The sequence below is a fragment of the Asterias rubens genome, chromosome 1, assembly GCF_902459465.1.
Source record: "Asterias rubens chromosome 1, eAstRub1.3, whole genome shotgun sequence".
Taxonomy (NCBI): domain Eukaryota; kingdom Metazoa; phylum Echinodermata; class Asteroidea; order Forcipulatida; family Asteriidae; genus Asterias; species Asterias rubens.
Genome location: NC_047062.1, coordinates 3491747 through 3512704, shown reverse-complemented (window position 1 = coordinate 3512704; position 20958 = coordinate 3491747). Strand labels below are relative to the sequence as shown.

The 20958-nt window shown below is 38.1% G+C and overlaps 2 protein-coding genes across 3 annotated transcripts; one reads left to right on the top strand and one right to left on the bottom strand.

The window, feature by feature from the left end:
• Window positions 1-1287: 1287 nt before the first annotated feature.
• Window positions 1288-10767, bottom strand: LOC117300900 (tryptophan--tRNA ligase, cytoplasmic-like). Its single transcript, XM_033784766.1, has 10 exons — window positions 10686-10767; window positions 8829-8990; window positions 7774-7882; window positions 6743-6862; window positions 5825-6007; window positions 4493-4593; window positions 3862-3974; window positions 3505-3678; window positions 2793-2933; window positions 1288-1966 (listed from the first exon to the last, which is right to left on the bottom strand). The coding sequence occupies exons 2-10, from the start codon at window positions 8980-8982 to the stop codon at window positions 1808-1810; spliced, it is 1254 nt and encodes a 417-aa protein (XP_033640657.1). The 5' UTR covers window positions 8983-8990; window positions 10686-10767; the 3' UTR covers window positions 1288-1807.
• A 21-nt stretch (window positions 10768-10788) lies between these two features.
• Window positions 10789-19628, top strand: LOC117300886 (WD repeat-containing protein 25-like). 2 transcript variants are annotated; one of them, XM_033784747.1, is made up of 6 exons: window positions 10789-10875; window positions 11629-12697; window positions 13627-13757; window positions 15212-15382; window positions 16297-16437; window positions 18631-19628. In XM_033784747.1, exons 2-6 carry the CDS (start codon window positions 11650-11652, stop codon window positions 18850-18852), a joined length of 1713 nt encoding a protein of 570 aa, XP_033640638.1. In that variant the 5' UTR covers window positions 10789-10875; window positions 11629-11649; the 3' UTR covers window positions 18853-19628. The 2 variants fall into 2 exon arrangements, with proteins under 2 accessions (XP_033640638.1, XP_033640645.1); XM_033784754.1 differs by having other exon boundaries at window positions 18385-18693.
• The last annotated feature ends 1330 nt before the right edge of the window (window positions 19629-20958 follow it).

The window sequence follows — 20958 nt, the reverse complement described above, 5'->3', positions numbered from 1 at the left end:
GTCATGTTTATGTTGTCAGATGAGTACTCGCTCCCCCATTTTTTATTTCACAAAATTTTGTTTAACTTAATTTACAAACATCGAGCTGAGATAAAACATTTTTATTCACTTTTATTTAATTTCATAAAGCTGTTCGGGAGAAAATATTGCTTAGCAAGTTTTCTATATGCTAAGCAAAAAATGGGTGGGGCACCAGTCAAATCGGTGTAAACTTGATGGACTCTTGGCTGGTAACCAGTGTCCGCTAAGTAACATTTGTCCTTGCTTAGCAAGTTTACAAGCTTACAAGCTTTATGAAATTTGGCCCTGATGTAACACTTGGCTACATCTCTCTGGCAATGACTGCATGGTCTACAGGTATCGCCTAAAATGTGATTTGTAAACACATAACACATGGCCCAAACTGTCTTGGCTCAACCAAAATTTATTGTGGTTATGATGTCAGGGCCCAATTTCATAAACCCTGTAAGCATAAAAACTTGCTAAGCACAGGCAAATCTTACTTAGCAGAACCATCATACCAAACAACATTCCATAAAGTTGCAACTTGTACCCCATCATTTTCCACAAAGCAAAGAAATTTGCTAGGCAGTATATTTCTACTTAATATATAGCTTCATAAATTGGGCCAAGATGAGAATGTGGTCAATACTCCAATTCAGAACTTTCTAAAATTATTTGATCTAAATTTTATTTGAAAAATAAAAATAAAGAAAACAACTTGCTAACCTCATTTCCACAAAAGTACCTATTTTTTGTTTGTTTTAGAAATATGTTCAGTATTAAAAATTATCATGCATTATTTTCAGTTTTTGCATCACAATAACCACTCTCAGAAAAAACAAGTGATTTAGAAAAAAAGGAAAAAATGAGTATTTGTTTACGACAAGACAGCAACAGATTCATCATCATCTACTATAGGGCTCAATGTCATAGAGCTGCTTAAAAAAACAAAAAGTAGCTAAGCCCGACACAATTGTGCTTACCAGAATTAGGTCACCAGCCAAATACCATGAAACGTGTACAATTCGCAACAGGTTTCCTGCTCAATAATGCTCACTTAAGGAAAGCTTTAAGCATTGTTTTCTGCTTTACGCAGCTCTATGAAATTAGAGTGAGTTCTTACACAAACATGTGCTAAACTTTGCAATGTCAATATGGTGACAACAGTTTTTATCTTAAAGTACGCGCTTATCCTCCAATCAGATTGGCAGAATGGAGTGGTGATAAAAAGCTATATTGCACGGCTAATATCACTACCTGCGTCTTGTGTGTTTTATGTATCGCAACGTTGGATATGGGATGCAGAAGCGCTATATTTTGTCTGTATTCCACTCGCTCTTGTGTGATAACTTATATTGTGACTTTCACTTTTTCTTTTGGTTCATGTAAGTTGACAATAACAAATTCTTATATAGCGCTTTTCACAATAACCATATCGTTGCGCTTTACATTAGTGCCCATGTCATAGTAACCAGCCCGAGCTGCCATGGCGCTCCAATTGCTTTTTCAGACACAATATCAACCTCTACCCTCGCAGGTACCCATTTATACCCCTGGGTGAAGAGAAGCAACTATAGTAAAGTATCTTGTTCAAGGACACAAGTGTCACGACCGGGATTTAACATGACAATGATAAAACAGCTACAAGATGTGCTAAACTTTGTAATGTCAATATTAATGGTGACAACGTTTTTGTCTCTCATTTCGTAGGCAGTTGTCACATACATGGCAATGATAAAACACCTAAATATTTAAAATTTAAATATCCACAATTACAGTTCGCCTCCAACGAACACGTCCACGGTTAAAAGTCGTACTTTAGTTTCCGAGGTCTCATGAACTCTTTTAGGATATCGTCTGTGACCTGTTTCCGTCTGTCCTGGTGGTCAGCACAGACCTTCTGCAGTATTACGATTAGCTCTTTCTTCAGATCACCGGTGAGCAGCTGGCCACTGGTGTAGTCCTGCAATGACATAATCACAAAAAATGACAGGTCACACTAGTTGATTGTTGTTAGATAGGTTTGCCGTAACACCATGTGGACATCTCTATAACCATTGTTTTTTTTCAAAACCCAAACAATTGAAGAAACTGATATTCACATTCACATGGAAACATCTCTAAATTGTATACTTCAGCCATGAAAAGTTTCAAATCCTACTTGTTAGGTTGTCCAAAGTTTGGAACACTTTCCCCCTTTTTGGGTTTTGGTCCCCTCCTGCATGCTCCACCATCATTCATTAATTCCCCCTTGTTTACTTCTTTTTTTTTCTTTTAATTTTGGGTATAATTTTGTATGTATCCAAATGTGGCAATTTTTTCTCTCTTGTATTAATCTTTATGTGCCATCTCCCGGAGGTAAGTCTGAGCATACCATGGCAGATTATTGGCTGTGACACACGGCCGAGGTTCTGTGAATCACGGCGAGTGCCTACTCATATTTTCTAAACTTCAACACCAAATCCTGGTGCTACTTACGAGAACCGTTGTTGTCTTTCCTTTGTCAATTCAGTGTTTCATTGTGGCAACAATTTTTTCAGAGGAAAAACTACTCAAGAAGCTCCAAAAAAGTGCTGAAAAATAATACTGCAGGTTGTCATGGACAATTTTTCAAAGTACTTATGTAAAGTGGTTAAATCACAAGACTCATCTCGACAACCACAAAGAAATAAATTAAACACTTTCTCACCACCAAAACACAAGTCAAATACAAACTTGGCAACAACAACAAAAAGTACCTGAAAAGGTAAAAAAAACCAGATAATTCAACACAGAGCTGCCACACAAACCTTTCTGATCTGTTCCAACCGTTCGTCGTCCTCCATGAAAAATGTGAGGTACTGGTAAGCTATATCAATTTCACAGTTACCCCCTCTCTCACGGTGATCCTCTACAGAAGTTCCGCCCCCAGAGAAGGCATATTTGTTGATCTGTTGAAATAAGCATAAATCATGAAGTAATGATTGTTTTTGAAGTGGAAGGGAAATTACCAATACAATTTTGTGATAATTTTCCAATAGATAGCGTCCTCATATGTGAGTGGGGAAAAGGTTACAAGTCTCCAACTTCAAGTTAAACTGGTGTAGCTTGCCAGTGTACTTGATACCCTTCTAGTGCAACAATTTGTCAACATGCAAAACATCCGACGACATTATTCTGAGAAAAATAGGTCACTACATTTTTTTCCTGTCATAAATTGTTTTGGTCATTTCATCTTTAAATGCCAAATCCAGCACTAAATATTTTGAAGGAAACATAGAAAGAGAGCTATGAGCAAAACAAAAGCTTTTCAACATTTGGAAGTTCAATATTAAAGGAAACACAAATAAAGTTTGTATACCATTTTAAAGTACCAAGTGTTGAAAACAAAGATTGATGTAGTGTTTAATAACAACTTATTTTCAACACATTTGTTCCAATTTAGGCAATTATTGGTTGCCATATATTACAGTAAAAAAAACTACATGTATAATTGTTGTTTTTGTTTTGTTTTCCACTTACTTTTGTCTTGATTTGTTTGGCCGTGTCTGTCAGAAATATAGATGAGTTAGGCTCGCTGGCGCTCATCTTGGTCTTTGCTCCTTGCAGGGCAGGGAAGAATGTAGAATGAATAAGGGCAGGCTTGGGGTATCCTAGACGAGGCGCAACGTCACGTGTCATCCGGAAGTATGGATCCTATGGAGAATATGGAGGACAAAAATTTAGTTTTCATACATAGGTAAGATATGAGTATAAAGTGAGAATTTGGCTGCAAAGCAAGTTCTTTTGACCAAAGAGGTCACAACTTATATTGAGAATTGGCCCCACGCTTCAAACATTAACAAGATGCATACAGGAGTGACTGTATCCTTGACTTACTTGATCAATTGCACATGGGATGAGGCAGGGTATGTCTTTCTTACCACCAAAGATCTGTGGGAAGGAGGTTGAGAAGGAGGGAGCAGCCTGGATCGATGGAAAACTGATTTTACCTGTCAAATGTAAGCGCAACAACCGTAAACATCAAAACAGTTGGAAATTTTAAAGTAATAGGACCAGAAAAGCGAGCACTTATTTTAATGTAACACCATTTATTCCTAGCAGTGCCCGGTATTATTAATGGGGATCAGGTTGGCTCAGTGGTTTCTTTCCCAGCCCTTTAACCTCTGTTGACCCTGGTTCGAATCCCACCTCAGTCTTGCTTGTGGATTGGTTTTTCAGTGGTTTCCCCCTTTGGGGTTTTCCTCCCACATCTAAAACTTAAATATTCTTCTCATCTCCTATGTATCCTGTTATTGGCGATAATTGTGCTGTTGGATGTGCGATGAGGGGTTTTTCAAACACAATATCAACCTCTACCCTCACAGGTACCCATTCACATAAGAACCAATTATAGTGAAGTGGTTTGCTCAAGAAAATAAGAATCATGATCAGGATTCGAACCCACACTCTGACTTAACCACAAAACTTGAATTTGATGCTCTAAACCGTTCAGCCATGTAATACTTACCTATACAATCACTATCTGTGAAGCCAAATATCCCTTTGACTTGGTTGTATGTCACACACTTTTGGATCTTGATCATGTTCATGTAAAAAGCCGGGGAAGAACTACATAAAAGATGGACAAAAACAAAATACTCCTTTAATAAAGGCAGTGGACACTATTGGTAATTACTCAAAATAATTATTAGCATTAAACCTTACTTGGTAACAAGTAATGGGGGGAGGTTGATAGTATAAAACATTGTGAGAAACGGCTCCCTCTGAAGTAACATAGTTTTTGAGAAAGAAGTAATTTTCCACGAATTTGATTTAGAGACCTCAGAATTAGAATTTGAGGTCTCGAAATCAAGCATCTGAAAGCACACAAATTCGTGTGACAAGGGTGTTTTTTCCTTTCATTATTATCTTGCAACTTCGACGACCAACAGAGCTCAAATTTTCACAGGTTTGTTATTTGATGCATATGTTGAGATACATCAAGTGAGAAGACTGGTATTTGACAATTACCAATAGTGTCCAGTGTCTTTAAGATTCCTTACATTCCACCTCTAACTTAACTCATATGACCGCCATGCATTTTTAGTGCAATACTTCTATTATGGAACAGTCTCCCTATGGACATCAACACTTTGCCAAATGTGAACTCTTCCAAGATGAACCTGGAAGTGATGTTTAAAGCTTTGCGTGGTGTAGAAAATAAGAAGTGACTATCACTAGTAAACTTGTGATAGTACAACCCTTTAAAAGTGTAAAACTCTTTAAGGAGCGTTGGCTCTGAAAGCAGTCTGTGTGGTCCCGAAAGTTCTGTGCATAATTTTGAGGCCACACTGCCTGCTTTCAGAGCCTTCTCCCAAAAGAGATTTACATGGTTGCACCTGTGAGTTTGCTAGTTATAGTTACTTCTTAAGAGCCCTAAAATTGGTTTCACTTTCTATGTAGTATATTTTTTATCAAAGCGCCTTTGTACATAATTAGACGTTTATCACGGTGTGGCCATCTTGATTTTACTCCATTCCAACTCATCGTATCAAACTGAGGCTGGACGATATAATAGTCTGGTGCCATGTTTGCGCAATGAATGTTAGCATTCATCACTGTTACGGAAACAGGGAACATGACCAAGATGGTGACAGCGTGATAAAGGTCTATTCCTTTTGATGCCTGCGCTATTTAGATTGTCTTAATTGATTGACTAATTGATTGATTTATTGGTTTGGTGATTGATTGATTGATTGATTGAATGATTGATTGATGAATAAGAACTAAATCCTTAGTTGGAGTAATCCTTCCTCTACTGGACAGCTAACTCCAAGCCCTTCACAGTTCAGAAACTTACCCAATGTACTCCATATCTGAGAATATGAATGTCTTTTCAACATCAAAGCCGAGTGCAATAATATCTTTGGCATTTTCCTTGGCCAGACGAAACGCTTCCTCTGCTTTCAGATCCTTCCACAGAAACTTCTCGTCATCGGTGAGCTGGACCACCAGAGGGACATCGAAGACTTCCTGTAACCACCTGAGAGAAACGATGACAAGCTGTTTGGTTTATTCTACTTCTTATTTTAAATTTGCACCAAGCAGACAAAAAGAAAATCTAAAATCAGATAAAAGTTTCCATCCCTGGGAACATTTCCCGCTACAGCAGGGCCCAACTTCTAAGAGCTGTATAAAGGCAAAGTTATATACCTTTGGTTATACGAACTGTTCGATTGTTTTATTCATGTAAAAAAGTAAATGTATACAATAAAAATAACATGTAGAAAATATAATTTCAAAAAGTGTTTTTGAGATATTGCCTAGAGTCCAGGCAAGAAGAATTAACACTCATAGGAAAACACAATCTGTCTCAGATTCAAATTTTGGGGCATAAAAACTTAATCTTTTTACATAACCAAATTACTTCAAAGTGAAATGTTTCTCAAACTGCTTTATACTATCGAAAGATGCTGGAGGCTTCTAACCCAAAGTTTTTATTGCCATTAATTTCAAGAGTGATTGCCAAACATATACATTCCCTTTTAGCAGAAAATGGTGCTTAAAAATGTTCTGCTTAGCAAAGGAAGCAGGATACCAGTCACACATTGTACATGTGGAACAGTATATTGGCTAGTACCTGTATTCTGCTGGTAAGCATAATTTTGTTGTGCTTAGCTACCTTTGTGCTTAGTCTATGAAACTGGGCCCTGCTCTGTGAATTTGCCTCCTGATCTTGAACACATTCAAGAAAAAAATAGCAGCACTAAAAGCTTACTTTGTGAAGACGAATGGTATGAGATGGCCGGTATGCATTGATCCAGAAGATGGTCCTCGTCCAGTGTAGAGAAAGAACGGCTTCTTGGCTTCATAGCGGTCCAGTATCTTGTTTACTTCCCTGAATAAAACAACAATTAGTATACAGATTTATTTACTCATATATTTAATCTATTCCCTTATTTAACTGTTATATCTGTATATATATAATTGTAAAAAAGCTGGAGAAGCTCAGCTTTCTGGTTTAATGTTGTGTACAACTTATTTTTAAGGGAACATTACAGAATTGGTTTTGCTAGCAAAAAAGTTGCTGGCAGTGTAAGCACTTTATGTAATCCACCATACATAAACTGACTAACCTGTAGAAGTTTGTGATCGATCGGCCATCTGGGCCACAAGAAAATAGTGAAAACCGATTACAAATTTTGCATTGCATCGGTGCTAAGACAAAAATAGAGTAAAACGCTCACTGAGCGATAAACTCCAAACGCGAAATAAGATTATTTATTTCTCATCAAATATGACATTTCAGACAGAAAAATTTCAAGGGATGATTTCCACTATCATCATCATTAAACTGTGTAAGTTTTATGTAAATCTGTGATCTTCAGGATTTTTGTTTCAGACCAATGCGGTAACGTTCCTTTAAGTATTCATTTTTATGAGAGATCGCTTCATATCACATGGCCGGACGGCCAAATAAACTTCCACCAGGCGCATATACACACACTAACAAGTCCAAGAAAAATTTGACTCAATTGGTCATCGAAGTTGCAAAAACAAAATTGAAAGAAAAATCACCCTTGTTGCACAACTTTGTGTGCCTTCAGATGCATACTAAAAGGCTTCAGCTGAAGCCTTCCATTATTTGAGTGAGAACTTTCTCAAAAACTACGTTATTTCAGAGGGAGCCAATTCTCAGAATGTTTTATACTATCAACAGCTCTTCATTGCTCGTAACCAAGTAGGTTTTTATGCTGACAATCATTTTGAGTAATTACCAGTAGTGTCCAGATGATCTTACACACATACCTTTGAGAGAAGAATACGCCCCGCCTGAGTAAATGGTGTGGTGCATGACCTGTGACCTTCTCAAACCTGTCCAGTAATGCCTGGTCAATCTTTGTGCTTCCAAATCTCTCTGTTCAAAAAAAGATTGAAGTTTAATAAACAGTAAACATTCCTTAATTTTTCAAACAACCACTGCAAAAGGAACTATACAAAAATCTCCCAGACTAGAGCTTGCCAGTCAAAACATTGAGACCAATTAAAGGAACACGTTGCCTTGGATCGGTCGAGTTGGTCTTTGAAAAGCGTTTGTAATCGTTCGTTATAAGATTCATATGGTTAGAAAGATGTTTTAAACGTAGAATACAAAGATCCACACAAATCTGCCTTGAAATTGAGTGGTTTTCCTTTTAATTTGCAAACTAACACGGTCGGCCATTTATGGGAGTCAAAAATTCCATAAATGCCTGACCGTGTTGGTCGACAGGGTAAAAGGAAAACCACGCAATTTCTAGTGAACTGTGTGGATCATTATATTCTACTTTTAAAATATCTTTCTAACAATATGCATTTCGTAACAAACGGTTCAAACCCTTTCCAAAGACCAACTCGTCCGATCCAAGGCAACATTTTCTTTTAGAACTCACTCAGCGGTAGTGAAGTTAATAAGGAGAGGTCCACCTCAACCACCCACTAAAGTAACCCCGGCTGATTTTCTACCTTCAGCTCAGGTAGTAGTTAAAAAGGAGAACAGTTCTTTTCAGAACTGAGAAGTCAGTTCTTTTCCGAAAATCTACTCAGCAGTAGTAGAATATAAAGCAAGACAGTTTTCTAAAGAACAAAATCTAGCTAGTAGATACACACACATGGTATATTGATACCTCACCATGCAGTGCCTCATATCCCATACAAAGATCACTACACAAACAGAACACTTTCAACCAACCTTTAGGCGCATGGCACCAAGGGTGGATGCCCTTCTGTGTGCTCAGTTAAACAACCAAACGTACCAAAAACCACAGGTATGCTTTGCCTTTAAAAGAATATTAGACTAAACAGAATTTGAGTCTTGAACCTACTTATAAGTTTATCATAGTCAATGCCCTTTTCTGAAGACGTTGCTACTGTCCAAGGATCCACGATATCTTCCTCTGCAGCCGTAGCAGCCTCCTTGGCTGCTCCATCATTCAACTGCATTTCCTCCATCTTAGACTCTGTGGCGTTTTCAGCCATCACCAGTTCTTTATGAAAGCAAAGATATTGAACAATAAAGGTAGGATTATTGGGATCACTGTGGTCCAGTGGTTAGACTACAGAACTTGCAATCACAAGGTTGTGGGTTCGAATCCTACCAAGCTAATTGCTGATTTCACAATGACTAAATTAAGTGTTGGCCTCCAGTTACTGAATCACAATTTCTTGATTTGTGTAATTCATAATAATAGGCGTTTTAAAAAGGTATGAAAAAGATTTGCTCTTGCTAGCTTGGTGATCATAAACCCTTTGAGGGAAGATCATTAAGACAGACAGACAGACAGACAGACAATCTCCAGATTGTGCTGCTAATTTTTCAAAAGAAAGATTTGGGATGGGCACTCTTACAGTTCTCAAGTTATGATTATTTTGAACATTGGCTGCAAGGACAAAACCATAAAAGGTATGCATTGATGTTCATGTACAAAATGAACATACTAAGTGTAATGTGTAGTAATGTGTAGTACACATACATTAAAAACCATGTCACCCTGGTAATAAGTAGCCCAAAAGTCTTATTCATGAGCTTGTTTCTTACTTGTGATAGTAGGAGATACACCAATTGTCAAAGACTCATTGATAACGTTAATGTCAGGATTTTTTTTCAACTGTTGACAACTCGACTTAGGACCAAGACAAGTCGACGGATGGCCGTGACGGGGGCCTCAGCATGGGGTGCACACAGGGCCGGGAAAGGGAGGGGATGGGGTAAGGGTAGGGTTAGGGTTATGGTAAGGGTTGGGGTTAGAGTTGGGGTTAGGGTTAGAATTTACAGGAAATTTGTGTAAACATGTCAGCAACGGAGGTCCGTTCAACCGTCGACTTGTCTTGGCCATCCGTCGAGTTGTCTCAAAGTCGAGTTGTCTGAACCATCAAGTTGTCCGAACAGTCCAGCTGTCTCAACCGTCGACTTGTCTTGGCCATCCGTCGAGTTGTCTCAAAGTCGAGTTGTCTGAACCATCAAGTTGTCCGAACAGTCGAGCTGTCTCAACCGTCGAGTTGTCCGAACCGTCAAGTTGTCCGACGACGGACAAGTTGTCTGACATCCTGCAAATTCAGAGATCCCCTACTTGCTCCACTGGTACCCTGTATTCACAATTACCACTGTCCCAACTACAGTTAAAATGCTCCAACTTGAACACTCACAAGATGGGACCAATCTTCGACTCTTGCCGGCCGGCGCGTTACAGTTTTTACACATATTGTTACTAACTTTATATTACCAAGACTAAGAATCAGAATCAGATGGGTTAAAACACAATACAATTACAACGTATTGTTTAAATATTAAAATTAGGCTACAAATACAATACACTACATCATACATGGCAACAAATGTTTAAATTAAGTTTAAGATTAGGATAATCATGCAGTGGAAAATGCGGCAATGGAACTGGATAACTTTCCATGTTTCACTCATTTTTACAAAAAGGGAAGAACTCTCATTGAGGTAAATTAGATACTACACTATTTCATGTCGAATGAAAAAGTGGTGGCGCCATCATAACCATTCAAAATTTTTAACAAAATCAAAATGTTCATCAATTCAAGTAAACTTTCTTTCAAATTCAAAATCAAGTTCTTTTATTCTAGGATAACAATTTCCAACTGAACTACAGCCCTAGACCATGAGTCATCTCTATAAAACTATCACTAAATCATAATAGGAATGAAATTACTACCTTCAACAGATGTCACTTCGGTACTTTTATTCTATGCTGCACTTTCCTGCCTGTGCCATGTGTGTCACACAAACTTGCATCATCTTTAATAAGGGGCGCCCTCTTGTGTTGTAGTTTTGTATAATTTCAAGATGGCGGCGCCCGTGGTCAAACTTCAGAGAAAATAATGTGACTATTTTCTGTGTAATTGGTAAGTTTTCATCTCATCAGTGTAGATGACCAGACATGGTATGAAGCTCAGAGATCACCTGTGTCTGTCCTGAGGCTGGGCTATGGTGTGGGCCGGCCGGGTGGCTGGTAAAACTTTCTTAATCACAATCACATCACATCATCAGTCAGACAGATGTCAGATCAGTCACACAATGATAAATCACAGATACTGAGATTGTGATACTGAGAAAAATATATAAATGACCACCATAACCATTTGTTGACATTAAATTTACAACACTACATACACAATCACGCACTAGTTTATATACTATTAGTAAGTATTAATTTAGTCTGAAGCCTCTCAACTGTTGTTGTTGAAAACTTGAATGAATTTGTGAATTGTTATTAATATTATTATTGTCATGTATTAACTACACACAGAGTCAACAGGCCTGATGATAGTTAGCCCACCTTGTTGAGCTGTTAATGGCTAGATGATAGTGTAGTTGCGGTTTAACGATCTTGCAACCGTTGGCCGAGGGTTACGTCATTGCAGCTAGATGATAGGATACACCTATCTTCAATTTACACTTGTCTATTTCTAGGTATACGTATCTATATCTGTTCCAGGCAACATTAGCAATGAATTATAACTTATAGCACATAACCATGGATTCAAGAAGACTACAGTCGGGAAATTGAGGCCTTAAGTTAGGGTTGATAATTTGTTCGTTCCAGTAGCAATCCAAATTAAACTATCTCTTATTTTCTCTCTTTGAACTTTTCACAGATTTGTCAGAAGTTTGTCACAATGGATGCTCTCCAGGCATATCAAAGCTCAGACTCCGAAGATGAAGACGCACATCTCAAGAGAACTCTTTCAGACGGTGCGCCTAAATGTCAAAATTTAACGTCATCATCGACCTTGGGATCCATTCTTCCTAGACCAGATCTGAACTTCAGTACCTCAAGTTTGAAGCACGAGAGGATGACTGGGAAAGAAATGGTTATACATCCTGTTTTACCGTGGAGTAAGCCTGTTGAAAGAAGGGAAACTGTTACACGTAGGTTAGTTTCACAAACCCAGGGCGTGTCATTTGAAGAGAATGGACAGAGTGTTTCAGTTCGTCTTGACCCACTTCACACAAATAGAACTTCTAACAATAACCGTGTGTTTCACAATGGCAAACTTCTTCAGAAAACCAATAAACCGCATCCGTACCTTCATTCACAGCAGTTGGGTCCACTAGATCCGTTTGATGCTGAACATGGAGCTGCCCCATCTTATCCCTCCCTTCTCACATCTTCACGTCAATCAACACCTTTAGCTGTCTCGACGAAATCAGCATCGCAGACTAGCAGATCATCCTACCCACTAACATCCGATACTAAGATGTCTTTTAAGCGACCAGCAGTGCACGTAACTCAACCCTATATTCCTAAGAGGTTGCGCCAGTCTCACCAAAAATCTGTGGCCGGTGAGGGGAGTTGTTCATCTTCTTTGTCTTCACAGGGAAAGTCAAGAGAAAAAATGTATACAACATCGTCATTCATAGCTCATCAGATAGATAGAAAGTTAACGTCCAAACTTCCAAAAAGCAGAACGATACAATGCTGCTTGCACACTGGACCTGTAACTCACGTCCGTTGGTGTGCTCCTCAGTTCAGTCATCTGCTATTGTCCTCCTCGATGGATAAAACATTACGGATCTGGAATGGGATCGGCCAGGACGGGTGTTGCCTGCAGACGTTGAAATGCCATGGGGGTGCAATCAAGGATGCTCAGTGGGGGAGGGGAGGGTATACTGTGGTAAGCTGTGGATATGACAAGACAGCAAGGCTCTGTGATGTAGAGTCAGGTAGGATTCCAATGGTTTAAAGGGAAGGTACACGTTTGGTCATTGTCAAAGACCAGTCTTCTCACTTGGTGTATCCCATCATGTGCATAAAAAAACAAGCCTGTGAAAATTTGGGATCAATCGATCATCGAAGTTGCGAGAAAATGATGAAAGAAAAAACACCCTTGTCGGACGAATTTGTGTGCTTTCAGAGAGGAATAAAAGACTTCTAGCTAGAAGTCTTTTATTATTTTAGTGAGAAAAGACCTCTTTCTCAAAAACTACATTACTTGAGAGGGGGTCATTTCTCCAATGCTCATTATCAAGTCAGTTTTTAAGTTAATATTTGTTTTAAGTAATTACCAAACGTGTACCTTCCCTTTAATCTTGTCCATGTTTAGATCAAAGCCATCAGTCACCATAGAACTTTGAGACTTTGTTCGTGGGTTCACCTCTCTACGCATGGGCGTTTCCCACAAGTTATATTCAGCAGCCCTGCTAGCACACAGAGAAACACAAAGCGCGTAACGGCACTGAAAAGGAGACCCTTAAAATGCGTTTTTTTTTACATTACAAGCAGTAACCTGGCATGCGGCATATTCTTAGTTCCTTACACTGCATGCCGCAACACATGGCCCATGACAACGGAGAAAAAGGCCTGTATAACTAAGGATTTCTCTGTGTTTTTTGTGCATATCTTGTTAAAAGTTCTGAGCAGATTTTGTTCATTCATGGGTTATAACACATAATGGATCATCATCTATGCTAAAGATGCCTCAATGAAAAAAAAACAAAGGTTTTACAATGTGATTTTTAAACTTTACCTTCATGCATGAACACAATGAATGATATTGTGGAACTACATAACTAATCTTGTGTTATTCAGATTGCTAATTTAGTGGATAATATTACAAGTCTTTGAATTATTGTTTTGTCTGTTTTGCACTCAGGGAAGGAGCTTCAGGTCTTTGATCATTCATCGTACGCCACTTGCATCAAAACTAAACCAGACGATCCTGACGTCTTCATAACTGGCACATCTAACTCATCCATCTACTGTTGGGACATCAGAACTGGAAACGTAAATGGATTTGTCCCCTTTTGTTTTGTTTAAGCATTATTTGCTCTTTGCACTGATCAGTGTATGCGTGTACAGCCTTGACTTCATGCTTCATATGTATTGTATTATAATTCATCTGTTTATAAAAAGTCTCATTACATTACTGCAAGACACTTGCATTATTGCTGCGTCCTTTAGATGGTATGTACAGTCTTAGGTCTTATGTGTTGTTTAATGCTCACAAAAGAACCCAGTGCACTTAACGGAAAGAGGAGGCGCCACAGTACCTTGTAAAACCATTTCATAGTGCTACAAAGGAATAGGTCTCATACTTCAAAACATAGCCCCACATACCTTGCAGGAAAAAATACTGAGCGCTTTGTGACGCCCCGAGTGGTGTTATAAAGCGCTTTATAAGAACCCAGTAGTATTATTATTATTAATATTACTGTAACAATACAGATGTATTCACCATCTAAATAAATAGGAATTTTTGTTTTTTATTTCTGTCATCTCCTTTTCTCATTTAGAGGAAACTTTACCACTTTTCTGTGTTTTGCAATGTACTAATTCCTCACTTTGATTGTTCATTCATAAATACCCCAGACAGTTTCTGTACTCCTATTGGTGGAGAGCACGTCACGTGGGGGTATTTAAACGGTTGATAATGACCAGCTGGAGCTGTTTATAACCGGCTGGCTTCCCCGTGTCGGGCGCGCAAGATTATCACGCGGAACGCAATTCCTATAGCTATTAGTAACAGCGCGTAATCAATTTCTAAGCGCGCGCGCTGAATCTATTTCTAAGCGCGTACGCGTACACACAACCCACGAACAGATTCTTCACAAAGTTTTTGAGCAAAATATTTCAAACCTCGAATTTTCAATTGTCAAAGTGTCTATAATTGTATTTTTAAAACGTTTTTTTTAACAAAAGGGCATTTATGAATGGTGAATCGTTCTTAAACGTCCATTTAAAACCTTGCAGGGTCGTTGCCATGCGATCACATGGTGACGACCCTGCCAGGTTTTAAAGCCATTGGACACTTTCGGAACAGAAAAAAAAAAAAGTTCACAGATTAACAAATAACTTACAGGGTTTACAGAAGGTAATGGTGAAAGACTTCTCTTGAAATATTATTTCTTGTAATGCTTTACTTTTTGAGAAAACATTAAAACAATTATCAATTCTCGCATCAAGAATTACGGATTTATTTTAAACACATGTCATGACACGGCAAAACATGCGGATGCAAGGTGGTGTTTTCCGTTATTTTCTCCCGACTCCGATGACCAATTGAGCCTATATTTTCACAGGTTTGTTATTTTATATAAGTTGTGATACACGAAGTGTGGGCCTTTGGACAATACTGTTTACCGAAAGTGTCCAATGGCTTTAAAGAGCCGTTCAAGAACTTGTAGCTACCCTTTTATTCCCTTATTTAATGTTTAATTTCATGTCATTCCTTACTGCAGCAAGAACATGAATACAAAGGAAAGCTGGGTCAGATCTTAGATGTGGAGTTCCTCCCGGGCAGTGTAGAGTTTGCTTCGTCTTGTGACGTCGTGAGTCGTGATTCGGCCGACAAGACGATCATGGTGTGGGACCTTAGATCTACAGCTGTAGTATCCAACCAACTCTATCATGTAAGGATAAAGGGATGATATTGAAATTTCTTTTTTTTTAATAGATGTTAAATTTGCAACGAAGAGTAGTAATTTTGGTTTTTACCCTTTCACCAACATTGAAACTTCTTGTTTGCAGCTTCTTAAGAGTTTTAAAAGAAGTGCAAAATCAATGGATTGCATTGGGTGCAAGGGTTTTTGGTGTGTTCAGCTGGTATTATGTGGACCCCCCCCCCCCCCTGCTCCCCCACCATGGCTCGTTTGTTTAGATGATCTTCCCATCAAGGGAACATAGGGAACTCCAGCAGGGGTATATGAAGTCATTTCTCAAAAATTACAGCACTTCAGAATGTAAAATTTCCAGGGAGGCTTTCTACTATCATTACCTTCAAACTGTGTAGGTTTAAACGGTCTATGTACTTTTTCCTAACACAAAACACGATGTCCACAGATTTTTTATTAAACTTACAAAGTTTGAAGATTATGATAGTAGAAAGCTTCCCTTGAAATTTTACTTGCTGATGTGCTGTAGTTTTTGAGAAATGAGTAAAACAAATAATTTTCGTCTCGGTTTTAGCATGTAAAAATGTATTAACCAGTTATGCTATGGTTATGGTATAATATCATAACTGGTTAATGAGGTTTTACATACTAAAATAATTTTCGTCTTCCTGAGACGAAAATTATTGTGTGACTTGTTTTACTCATTTCTAAAAAACTACAGAACCTCAGTTCGCAATATTTGAAGGGAAGCTTTCCACTATCATTATCTTCAAACCCTGTAAGTTTAATGTAAATCTGTGGACATTTTGAAAAAGTACCCGAATCCTTCAATGTAAATCTGTGGGTTTTGTGTTAGGAAAAAGTACATAGACCCTTTAAAGTTATGTGTATAAGGAAATCAACTTGTATTCAATATTTGTTCTATCCTAAAGGAAAAATATACCTGTCCCTGTCTTCGACGACACCCCACCAAGAGTGTGTTTGCAGCTCAGTCTAATGCTAACTATGTAGCCTTGTTCTCAGCTATCAGACCCTACAAGCTCAATAAGTATAACAGATATGAAGGCCATCAGGTAAGGTAGTCATTCTTGGAAGATGTTCCTTTAAAGCCATTATACACTTTCGGAACAGAAGAAAAAATAAAAGTTCACAGACTTACAAATAACTTACAGGGTTTACAGAAGGTAATGGTGAAAGACTTCTCTTGGAATATTATTCCATGAAATGCTTTACTTTTTGAGAAAACATTAAAACAATTATCAATAGGAGACTTTCCAACGCTAGGCGGCAGCAGACATACCGGGTAAATTTCCATTGTTTACGTAGTTCTGAACATGCGCACAATTCTGAGAACAATGGATTTACCCGGTAAGTCTGCTGCCCTCTGTCGTCCCAGAAAGTCTCCCATTCGCGATAGCGAGAATTACGGATTTTTTTAAAACACATGTCATGACACGGCGAAACGTGCGGAAACAAGGGTGGGTTTTCCCGTTATTTTCTCGGCGACTCCGATGACCGGTTGAGCCTAAATGTTCACAGGTTTGTTATTTAATATATAAGTTGTGATACACGAAGTGTGGGCCTTTGGACAATACTGTTTCCCGGAAGTGTCCAATGGCTTTAACCCAGCCTCAAGGTCAAAATCAAAGTTGGGAGAAAGTAACAAGCCCTAACCTCACGTTAAAATGTTGCAAAATATCATTTGATAATCTTTCAGAACAAAGCAGTGTAAAATTCCACATAACCTTTCCTCTCTCGTCTTTTATACTTACCCTTTAAAGTGCATTTTTTGTCAAAATAAAAAAACATTTTATGACGATCGATTTCAAATATATATGGTCTGTACATTTTGTACAAAGAATATTTAGTTTCTTTATATTTAGATTCCTGAATGACAGCATTGCATTTGAACTGATGACTGGTGCAGAAATACCTCTTTTGAATGTACATACCAATTTGTTTTTCATATTCAATGACGTCATGTTTCAAATTTCACTATAAAAGTGTAAACAAAATTACAAACTACATTTTACACCATTTTACTGTGTGGTTAGAGACATATAACCTTTTCCCTACTTTAAAGCCATTGTACACTTTTGGTAAACAGTATTGTCCAAGTCCCACACTTCGTGTATCACAACTTATATATAAAATACCAAACCTGTGAAAATTTAGGCTCAATCGGTCAAATTTAGGCTCAATCGGGAGAAAATAACGGGAAAACCCACTCTTGTTTCCGCGCGTTTCGCCGTGTCATGAAATGTGTTTTAAAAAAATCCGTAATTCTCGCTATCGAGAATTGATATTGTTTTAATGTTTTCTAAAAAGTAAAGCATTTCAAGAGAAGTCTTTCACCATTTTTTTTTTTTTCTGTACCGAAAGTGTATAATGGCTTTAATGAAGACTCTATCTATTAGAAAATCAGTGCATCACAAAACTCATATTTGCTTTGGAGCACCTCTTTGAAGTAATAAAGTATAAATAAAATCCAATCCCAGATTGTTTCCCAGTGGCGGGAGAAACTCTGAAAGTTTGTTATCAATTCCTGACAAACAACCATATTGCATAGTAATCATCATCCACCCCCCTCCCCTCTCTCATCCCTGATTTGACTTCTCCTCCTCCCTGAGTCAATGTATATAAGAAGGAGTTGAAATAACCTATATACTACTTCCTATCAATTGATCAATGTCTACAGGCCTTCCTGAATCACCAGATCAAATCTTAGAGACGTGTCATTTGGGGGTTTCTTGACTTATATCTTCCTCCATTGTAATCAAACACGGTTAATTAATAGAGAGTCGCGTTGTGTACAGTGGGAATAGACAGGATACAATGACTAGGGAAGGTTTAATTATCTTGGAACCGGTAGCTTTGAATGCAAGGTGATGACATATCAAGATGTGGCACGAGCGGTTATTTCGATCAAGTTTTTTGTTTTTTTTACTCGGAGGTAGCAGGCAAAGAACGTCCCGAGATATCTATCGTTCTAGTTTTTGTGTTTGTATTGGAGAATATAGCTGGCTCTGAATTGATTATCGGCAACATCACTTCCAGGATAGGGTATTTCTATTTGATTGCTACCTGTAATCTTTTCCCATTAAGGTAAGCTCAAAGGTCACATTCAATGTTGTGATGTACCCGCACTCATCTCTTTGGTCTCACAAGATCAATAGTTATTGTTGTACTCAATTCTCAAAAACTGTTCAAGGCCTTATTTACAATCGAGTAATAGTTCTGTTTTTTTCCTTGTCATAATTTTTCAGCTGGAGGGGTACCACATTGGCTGCGATTTCTCTCCAGATGGCGCTCTTCTCGCGAGTGGCAGTTCTGACGGCATGGCGTATATTTACGATTTCCAAAGCACAGGAAAGCTGAAGACATTGCAATGTCATTCAGGACCTTGTACCGATGTTGCATGGCATCCAGTACTGCCTGGTGTCATGGCAACAGGTGGTTGGGATGGGAGAATCTGTGTTTGGCATTAAGGGTCAAGGGTCAATGTTTGATTTTAATGAGCACAGTGACATTCTAGTAGATTGTATGGTGAGTGAACACATTAAGGTTATAGCGTCCCATGTCAAGATGAATGCAGAAGGTGTTAATGCATTTCTAACATTATGCCAAATATGCTGTTTGCGAGTAAGATTTGGATAATGCCTGGTGTCCCAGGTTGTATCTTAAACTTGGGTGTGATCCCTGGCATGGGTACATGTAGGTTGAATGTCTTCTTACTGGAAAACCCCAAACAAAATTATCAACAACAAAGGGTGGCCACCAACATTGGGGCTAAATAGCACAGTTGGAAGAGAACCTGAACCTCAGTCAGAATTCAGCAAAAAGAGAAGTTTTTACTTGATACAGCAAGAGATTGGTTTATTCTGATTCCTCAATGTTTATTACATGTGCAATAAAAACATACAATGGATATTTTGTTTTAAAATTTTAACAATACATGGTGATCCTATGTTTACAAACTAGTACTTCACAACTTGTGCATTTTTCACAACGACAATTCTTTCTTGGGTGTTTTCTTAAAAGCTTTGCATTTTTCTTTTTTTTTCTGTACAATTCCTGTTATAAAAAACACACAGAAACATTCAACATACAACTCTTCGGTTGTTAGGACGAAATAAAATTGTCATGATTTCTGTGATTACATTGTTAATGCATTAATTGGATAGCATCTCACTCCATTTGAAAACTGCATTGATACACGATAGTACATCTTGAAAAACAAGTTAAAACTGCACAAACATGTTTACAGACATGTTGCAGCATTGGTTACAAAACTTTAACTTTACACATAATTAAAAGCCTACTTGATCTGTCTATCTATGATAATGTTGGGGTTGACTTGGCACATTATCTTTAAGGTGCTGGTGAACTAAGACCATGGCTCAAGCTTGGTCTTGGGCTTAGACTTAATTCAAGTCCCTTTCTCGTGCGAGGTCTCTAACACGCATGTAACTTGCCAGCATGCAGCCACAGTCCAGACTACCGGTGCGCCTGCCCTCACTGACACAATGTAGCTATTTCACGCGGAACAGGTTGCAGAGCACAAAACAATAGTTTTCAAACGATGAGGAAAGGTAGGACCTTGCACGAGACAGGGACTTAAGTCAAGTCTATCTTGGGCTAGGCTCCTTGGCCACCTGTTTGAAGCCATATAGGCATAGGAACACATGTTCTAACCAAGCCAAAGCCTGAGTTAAAACTGTGGATTCAAAAACAGCCTATGACTGCATCCATGGGTTAGACATAATGGATTATTTGCACCTCAGCCACACACTTCACATTCAAAACATTCGACCGCTTCAAACCATTTTCCTCAAAATGTTACATCCTGTCTACATGCACCAATTCTTATTTGTTACATTGGAATGATCAAGTAGTGTTGACAAATCAATAATGAACCATACCTTCAAAGATATATTGAGTATTTATTATAATGTAAGTACCACACTAAGTGCATTGAATTGTGAGTACAGATCTGCTATTTAGGCAGGAGACCATGGTGTCTTTCCATTTTAACAATTTTGATGGTGTAATATGTGTTATGTTTTCAAATACAGTTTTTGTACTGTGGGCCTCCATGGATAGCAGTGCTGGGTGCTGATCGGAGTTTACCTTCATTAAAGATGACGTAAATAAAATAGTCTTTTGTATTTATAACTGCTCATTTTTGTATGGATTTCATCAAAATGCGTTAGCATGTTTTGAAGCTCTTGGTAAATGAGGTTCATTGATAAAGAGTGGTCTTTATAGAATTGGGAGAAAAAAACACATTTGTTGTTATACATATTTTTCATTAATGACCTTTTGGCCATTCCAAGAATGAATATGAAATTAGTATAGCACTAAGCCTACAATAATCTAGTGGGAAAGATAACACAAATATTTTGAGGACTTGTGCCTAATGATGATACCAGCATGGACTTTGACACAGTCAAAGTATGTCATGAGAAAGATATTTGGCTATAGGGCCATCGCAGATATGAATTTGAAAAACAAATATCAGCAGAATAACAAAATAATGTTTAAACAAATTCAAATTGACTTACATTGCTTGTTATTTGTTTACACCATATAAA